The following is a 7,462-nucleotide window of genomic DNA, read 5'->3' as shown; positions in this document are numbered from 1 at the left end:
AGCAAATGCCTAAATCCATTGTTCCATCATGACCTTGCCCCTTGGTAGCAGCGTTAGGAAAGCAAATAAATAGTAAAACTACCACCCAGGACAAATTATAAATAACTATAATTCCAGCCACGAGTAGCCAGCACCAACTGGGATTGTCTATCCCCATTTACTGACATCTGCTGATAAGCACCACTAGTTCACAGCACCAGGGACCCTGGATTGATTCCATCCATGCTACTGTGCTAAGGGAGACAGTTCTAGGATTTTGATCAAAGATACTAAAGGAATGGCAATACATTTCCAAGTGAGTGGCTGGAAGGGGTCTTGTAGATGGTGGTGGTGTTCCCATTTATCTACCGTGTTTTTCCTTCTGGGTGATAGAGGTTGTGGTGTCAATGGAGTCTTGGTGAGTTCTAGCAGGGCATCTTGCATCTTGGAATTTGGCAACCTTTCAAATCAAATCAAATCAAATCAAATTCTACCTAACTAAGCCATCTCCTAATCTCTCCTTGTGTGGCTCAGTGCCAGTTTATGACCGAGTTACCCTCCTGTGGAGTGGAGTGTGAAAGGATCCGGCTTTATAGCAGGCCGTTGTTAGTGCGTGTGGGTGTGATTGTTGATTACCTTGAAAATCAAAGCAAAGACTTGCAGATTCTGGAGGTCTGAAATCAGAATAGGAGGCACAGGGAAACCCAGCATGGCTGGCTGCATCTACAGAGTTAACGTCTTGAGTCTGCTGTGAATAAAGAACAATACAGCACAGGAACAGGCCTTTCGGCCCTCCAAGCCTGTGCTGACTCATTTTGCCCTTCCATACTAAAACTGCCTTTCCCTACAGGATCCATATCCCTTTATTCACTTCCTGTTCATGTGCTTCTTGAATGCTGTTATTGTGTCTGCTTCTGCCACCTCTTCTGGCAATGCTTTCCAGGCACTCACCACCCTTTGTTCCCCCACATCTTTTTTAAACTTCCTCTCTCACACCTTGAACCTGTGTCCCCTAGTAACTGATCCCTCCACCCTGGGAAATCGCCTCACACTTTCCACGCTATCCACGCCATTCACAATCTAATACATTTCTGTCAGGTCGCCCTTCAACCGTCTGCGTTCCAGTGATGAAGAGTCAATTCAGTTTTTGTCTTTCCTCTGATGCTGGTGAGTTTCTCCAGGATGCGCTGTTTAAATCACCTTCAAAAGCATTGCTCTGGTGTCAAACACCGGGGAAGGAGTAAAAATACTTCACCTGACTGCATCCCCTGTTATTCTTCTGATTGATGAGTAGAGATAAAAACAAAATTGCGTTCAGAAGAATTTCAATCAAAACAACTGTTTCCTCTTTTGTTGAAAATATTCACAATGGGAGTTAAACAGCTCCATTAGCTAAAGTATGAAAGTGAAGATTAAACAGTGTAATCAGACTCTGCAGTGTGAAAGCTGTAAACCTTTAACAGTTATTACCAGAGCCCAGAAGCGGCTTTGTGCCAGTAATTAGCTCCCAACTGAGGCTAAATATACCCTGCAAATTACCTGCAGCCACCTCTTCCACACTGTCACAGTTTGATTGCCTTGTTCTTTGCGAATACCTTAACTGTAAAGTGTTGAGGATCTGGGACCTGATGACTGACTAGCACATCAACATTTCCCCGCATGGCTGGTTACACGGTCCCTTCCCCCTGTTTGGATCGAGCTCAAATCCAGTCTTAACTAGTGTGAACAAATTGGCTGTGGCACGAGTTTGGGCAGACTTAGCCAAGGCATGACCCAGTTATGAGTCATAGAGTCATAGAGATGTACAGCATGGAAACAGACCCTTCGGTCCAACCCGTCCATGCCGACCAGATATCCCAACCCAATCTAGTCCCACCTGCCAGCACCCGGCCCATATCCCTCCAAACCCTTCCAATTCATATACCCATCCAAATGCCTTTCAAATGTTGTAATTGTACCAGCCTCCACCACTTCCTCTGGCAGCTCATTCCAGAAACGTATTACCCTCTGTGTGAAAAAGTTGCCCCTTAGGTCTCTTTTATATCTTTCCCCTCTCACCCTAAACCTATGCCCTCTAGTTCTGGGCTCCCCGACCCCAGGGAAAAGACTTTGTCTATTTATCCTATCCATGCCCCTCATAATTTTGTAAACCTCTGTAAAGTCACCCCTCAGCCTCCGACGCTCCAGGGAAAACAGCCCCAGCCTGTTCAGCCTCTCCCTGTAGCTCAGATCCTCCAACCCTGGCAACATCCTTGTAAATCTCTACTGAACCCTTTCAAGTTTCACAACATCTTATTAACTGTATCTCTTATGCTTGCATCTAAATCATTTATGTAAATGACAAAAAGGAGAGGACCCAGCACCGATCCTGTGGCACTCCACTGGTCACAGGCCTCCAGTCTGAAAAACAACCCTCCACCACCACCCTCTGTCTTCGACCTTTGAGCCAGTTCTGTATCCAAATGGCTAGTTTTCCCTGTATTCCGTGAAATCTAACCTTGTTAACCAGTCTCCCATGGGGAACCATATCGAACGCCTTACTGAAGTCCATATAGATCACATCTACTGCTCTCCCCTCATCAACCCTCCTTGTTACTTCCTCAAAAAACTCAATCAAGTTTGTGAGACATGATTTCCTACACACAAAGTCTTGTTGAATATCCCTAATCAGTCCTTGCCTTTCCAAATACATGTACATCCTGTCCCTCAGGATTCCCTCCAACAACTTGCCCACCACCGACGTCAGGCTCACTGGTCTTTAGTTCCCTGGCTTGTCCTTACTACCCTTCTTAAACAGTGGCACCACGTTAGCCAACCTCCAGTCTTCCGGCACCTCACCTGTGACTATCGATGATACAAATATCTCAGCAAGAGGCCCAGCAATCACTTCTCTAGCTTCCCACAGAGTTCTCGGGTACACCTGATCAGGTTCTGGGGATCTATCCACATTTAAGCATTTCATGACATCCAGCACTTCCTCCTCTGTAATCTGGACATTTTGCGAGATGTCACCATCTATTTCCCTACAGTCTATATCTTCCATATCCTCTTCCACAGTACTGATGCAAAATACTCATTTAGTATCTCCTTCATTTTCTGTGGCTCTACACAAAGGCCACCTTGCTGACCTTTGAGGGGCCCTATTCTCTCCCTAGTTTCCCTTTTGTCCTTAATGTATTTGTAAAAACCCTTTGGATTCTCCTTAATTTTATTTGCCAAAGCTATCTCATGTCCCCTTTTTGCCCTCCTGATTTCCCACTTAAGTATACTCCTACTTCCTTTATACTCTTCTAAGGATTCGCTCGATCTATCCTGTCTATACCTGACATATGCTTCCTTCTTTTTCTTAACCAAACCCTCAATTTCTTTAGTCAACCAGCATTGCCTATACCTCCCAGCTTTCCTTTCACCCTGACAGGAATATACTCTCTCTGGATTCTTGTTACCTCATTTCTGAAGGCTTCCCAGTTTCCAGCCGTCCCTTTACCTGCGAACATCTGCCTCCAATCAGTTTTTGAAAGAGTCCATTATGATAAAATCAGAGCAAAATAATGTGGATGCTGGAAACGTAGGGTGGTGTCACAAAGCCCGTACCAAGGCAAGAAAGGGGCTGTTTAAAGGCTCAAAGTCTCCAAGTGCAACAAGAAATGATAATAAGATTGTTGAGAATAGCTATGAATGGGAAGATCTGGGATAAGGGCAGGAAGAATTCGTTAAAGCAGCAGACACCACACTTTATGTGGGATAGGCAGCTCAGTGGTTAGCACTGTTGCCTCCCAGCACCTGGGACCCGGTTTTGCTTCCAGCCTCAGGCGGCTGTCTGTGTGGAGTTTGCACATTCTCCCAATGTCTGTGTGGGTTTCCACCAGGTGCTCTGGTTTCAACCCACAGTCTGAAGTAGTGCAGGTTAGGGTGGATTGGCCATTGTGTCCAGGGATGTGCAGGCTAGGTGGGTCAGCCATGGGAAATGCAGAGTTACTGGTGTAGGGTTAGACAAAGGAGAGCCAATGGATGTTATCGACTTGGACTTCCAGAAGTCCTTTGACAAGGTGCCACACAGGAGGCTGCTGAGTAAGATAAGGGCCCATGGTGTTAGAGGCAAGATGCTAGCATGGATAGAAGCTTGGCTGTCTGGCAGAAAACAGAGAGTGGGGATAAAAGGATCCTTGTCAGGGAGGCAGCCGGTGACAAGTGATACTCCATACGATTCCCTACCTCCTCAATACTACCTGTACCTCCACCTTTTTTTGTGTCATCTGCAAATACTCCCCCACCCACCGTGCCCATAAGGTATGAGTGAATATCAACACATCCCTTCAAAGAAAAACATCTAAACTTTAGTTTCATGAGAATTATTTGATTACCACAGAATCAACGACAATGATATCAGACTCAAACATCCATCAATGTAGGGTACCACAACGTTTTACTTTATAATGATGTGGATGAAGGAGCTGAGGGCATTCTAGCTAAGTTTGCAGATGACACAAAAAAAGGTTGGAGGTACAGGTAGTATTGAGGAGGTGGGGAGTCCAGGTCATTGAGTATATTTAAGACAGGTTCCTGATTGTTATGGGAATCAAAGGTTATGGGGAGAAGGTGAGAAAATAGGGTTGAGACACTTATTAGTCATGACTGAATGGCAGAGCAAACCTATGGGCCAAATGGTAGGGGGGTGGGTCTGGGTGGAATGCTGTATGGAGGAGTGGACTCAATGGGCTGAATGGCCTGCTTCCACACTGTAGGCATTCCATCAATTTGCAGGACTGCAGGAGAAATTGGATTGCCTGACTGAGAGCCAGCATACACTTAATGGCCCAAATGGCCTTCTTCCCTGCCGTATAGATGCCTCTTATCAAAGCTGAAGCATTCGTTCAGCAAGGTAAAAACAATGACTGCAGATGCTGGAAACCAGATTCTGGATCAGTGGTGCTGGAAGAGCACAGCAGTTCAGGCAGCATCCAAGGAGCAGACCAAGTACAGAAGGGTCAGTGTGAAAATGGGAAGGAGAATGGAAATATAAAACCAATGGGCATTAGCTTTGAGCCAAGAATCACAATCTGGAACAGAACAGGAAATATCTGGCTAAACACCTCTCCCCAGGAAGCATTATAAAATCCTGGACCTGCCCTCACGTTGATATCATGGTGAAGTTTACAACCAGCACCACCACGCCTCAGTTTACACTCCCCCACCCACCGTGCCCATAAGGTATGAGTGAATATCAACACCCCCCTTCAAAGAAAAACATCTAAACTTTAGTTTCATGAGAATTATTTGATCAACTACAATGATATCAGACTCAAACATCCATCAATGCATAGCCATAGGTGCATTTAGACTATAAAGATAACCCATCAAAGCATAAACTGATCTTATTGAAGAAACATTGGTGGAAGCGTCAGTTATCTGTCTGCTTTAGGGGAGAGAGATGCTAAATTATGTGGGGGGGTGGGGAGGTAAATGATATTACTAGCATTGCTAAGGTTGCATTGAGGCTTACCTAGTGGCTTCCATCTTCCTTCCTGCACCCTTAACTGCAGTCTGAGCCCACCATGAACTGCCAGATGGTAGTCATTACAATCGGTGACAAGGCTTCAGTCCAAACCATCCTTTCCCAAGTTGGCCTGGCAGTCAACACAGGCTGACACAGAGAAGAATGGACATAGAGAGGAGAGCTACAGAGAGAATAATTGATTCGTGATAGGATAGTGGGCAGGAGCTACACAGGGAGGAAGATACATGAGACTTGATTGACTGGGCTTGTACTCGCTGGAATCTAGAAGAATGAGGGGGAATATCATAGAAACAAATAAAATCCTGATGGGACTGGACAAGCTTGATGTGGGAACAATGATCCCAATGTTGGACAAGTCCAGAACTAGGGGTTGCAGGCTAAGAATAAAGGGTAAGCCATTCAGGACTGAGAAGAGGAAGAATTTCTTCACTCAGAGAGTTGTGAACCCTGTGGGGAAGCTGTGGGAGCCAGTTGGTTAGATACATTCAAGAGGGAGCTGGACGTGGCCCTTGCAGCTGAAGGGATCAAAGGGTATGGAGAGAAAGTGGGAGTGGGTTGCTCAGATTGCATGATCAGCCATGATGGTATTGAATGGTGGGGCAGGCCCGAAGGGCCGAATGGCCTATTCCCACACCTAGTTTCTGTATTTTGAAGACGAAAGTGGGTGGAAGCTACCAAGAGGGGAACTGACAGGAGGAGGGAGTTATGTTATCAATGGGACATTACAGGCAAGAACTGAGAACTGGGAAAGTCACATTCAGACTATTGGAAAGACAGCAGAAAGTTATGTATAGAATTGAAACATTCTCTATTAGCAGACATTCTGGGGGGGGGGGGGGGGGGGGGCGATGAGGGGGAGAAAATCATTAGCAAAGTAAATACAGTGTATAAAGTTAGCACATTTGATGATTTTCTGTGACCATTATACTGACTTCAATTATGGATGTTCTATATAATCCAGAATTTATTGCTTTGTCGCATATAATTTTCATGCCACATCAAATTTCCAGCTGTAGATCAGGCCTCGGCAGAAATGAATTAGAACAGGAGCCATGAGGAATATATTTCTTGCAGCGTCTTCAGTTCCAGCGTTCCTCTTGTAATAAGGGCTTCATCCTTCAATGATGCTGTTTCTTAAAGCAGGCTCTTGGACTTGGCACCTAATCCATCAAAAACACAAGCTAAATGTTAATGAATGTAGGGTGTGTTGACAATTGGGAATGGGCAGAGTAGGTTAATCGAACAGCAATGGCTTCTCTCTTCTTTCCCATTTTTCAAAGAGATATTAATGTGTCGGGCAACATTTTTCACACTGAGCTGCCATATTTATTGTGTGGGTAACTGCACACCCTGAGAAGCAATGATTTTACAGCAGTCTTCCATCCACTCACCTTCCTTGTAGCTCTGTACCAGGGACATGGGGAATATGCTACATTACTGAAAATGTGTTGCTGGAAAAGCGCAGCAAGTCAGGCAGCATCCAAGGAACAGGAGAATCGACGTTTCGGGCATAAGCTCTTCTTCAGGAAGAAGAAGGGCTTATGCCCGAAACGTCGATTCTCCTGTTCCTTGGAGGCTGCCTGACCTGCTGCGCTTTTCCAGCAACACATTTTCAGCTCTGATCTCCAGCATCTGCAGTCCTCACTTTCTCCTCCAATATGCTACATTGGCCAGCAAATACAGGCTCAACTGAAGACCTGAAAACCTCCTTTCTACAAACTGGATCCTGGATTAAATGAGCTGGGTGTATCTGAAAGTGAACAGCACAAACACTGCACTGTTTTGGGACTGTACTGGCTCACCAGGAGTCAGTCAGGGTGGTTCACTGAGTTGAAGTATCGGATTAGTGGGAATAGAATTAGGAACTGTTCTCCTCAGTTAGAACAAACATCAATTAAGAGCAGGAATAGGCCATTGTGTCCCTTGAACTTCCCTCTGCCACTCAATAAGGTCATGACTTATACA

At 45.3% G+C, this 7,462-nt stretch overlaps 1 protein-coding gene across 4 annotated transcripts in view; it reads right to left on the bottom strand.

Annotated features, from left to right (window-relative positions):
* Positions 1–6,434: 6,434 nt before the first annotated feature.
* The window catches only part of LOC132836097 (macro domain-containing protein CT2219-like), a 944,897-nt gene continuing 943,869 nt past the window's right edge, over positions 6,435–7,462 (bottom strand). For all 4 annotated transcript variants that reach the window (XR_009647331.1, XM_060855360.1, XM_060855361.1 and 1 more), the window contains one exon: positions 6,435–6,657. Coding sequence is in view for 1 of the 4 variants with exons in the window: in XM_060855361.1 (XP_060711344.1) it covers positions 6,616–6,657 (42 nt within the window). In the remaining 3 variants the exon portion in view is untranslated. The remainder of the gene's footprint in view (positions 6,658–7,462) is intronic.

Source organism: Hemiscyllium ocellatum, chromosome 46 (assembly GCF_020745735.1).
Source record: "Hemiscyllium ocellatum isolate sHemOce1 chromosome 46, sHemOce1.pat.X.cur, whole genome shotgun sequence".
NCBI classification, from domain to species: Eukaryota; Metazoa; Chordata; class Chondrichthyes; order Orectolobiformes; family Hemiscylliidae; genus Hemiscyllium; species Hemiscyllium ocellatum.
The sequence above is the reverse complement of the archived record's forward strand: the minus strand, read 5'-3'. Positions and strand labels throughout refer to the sequence as shown.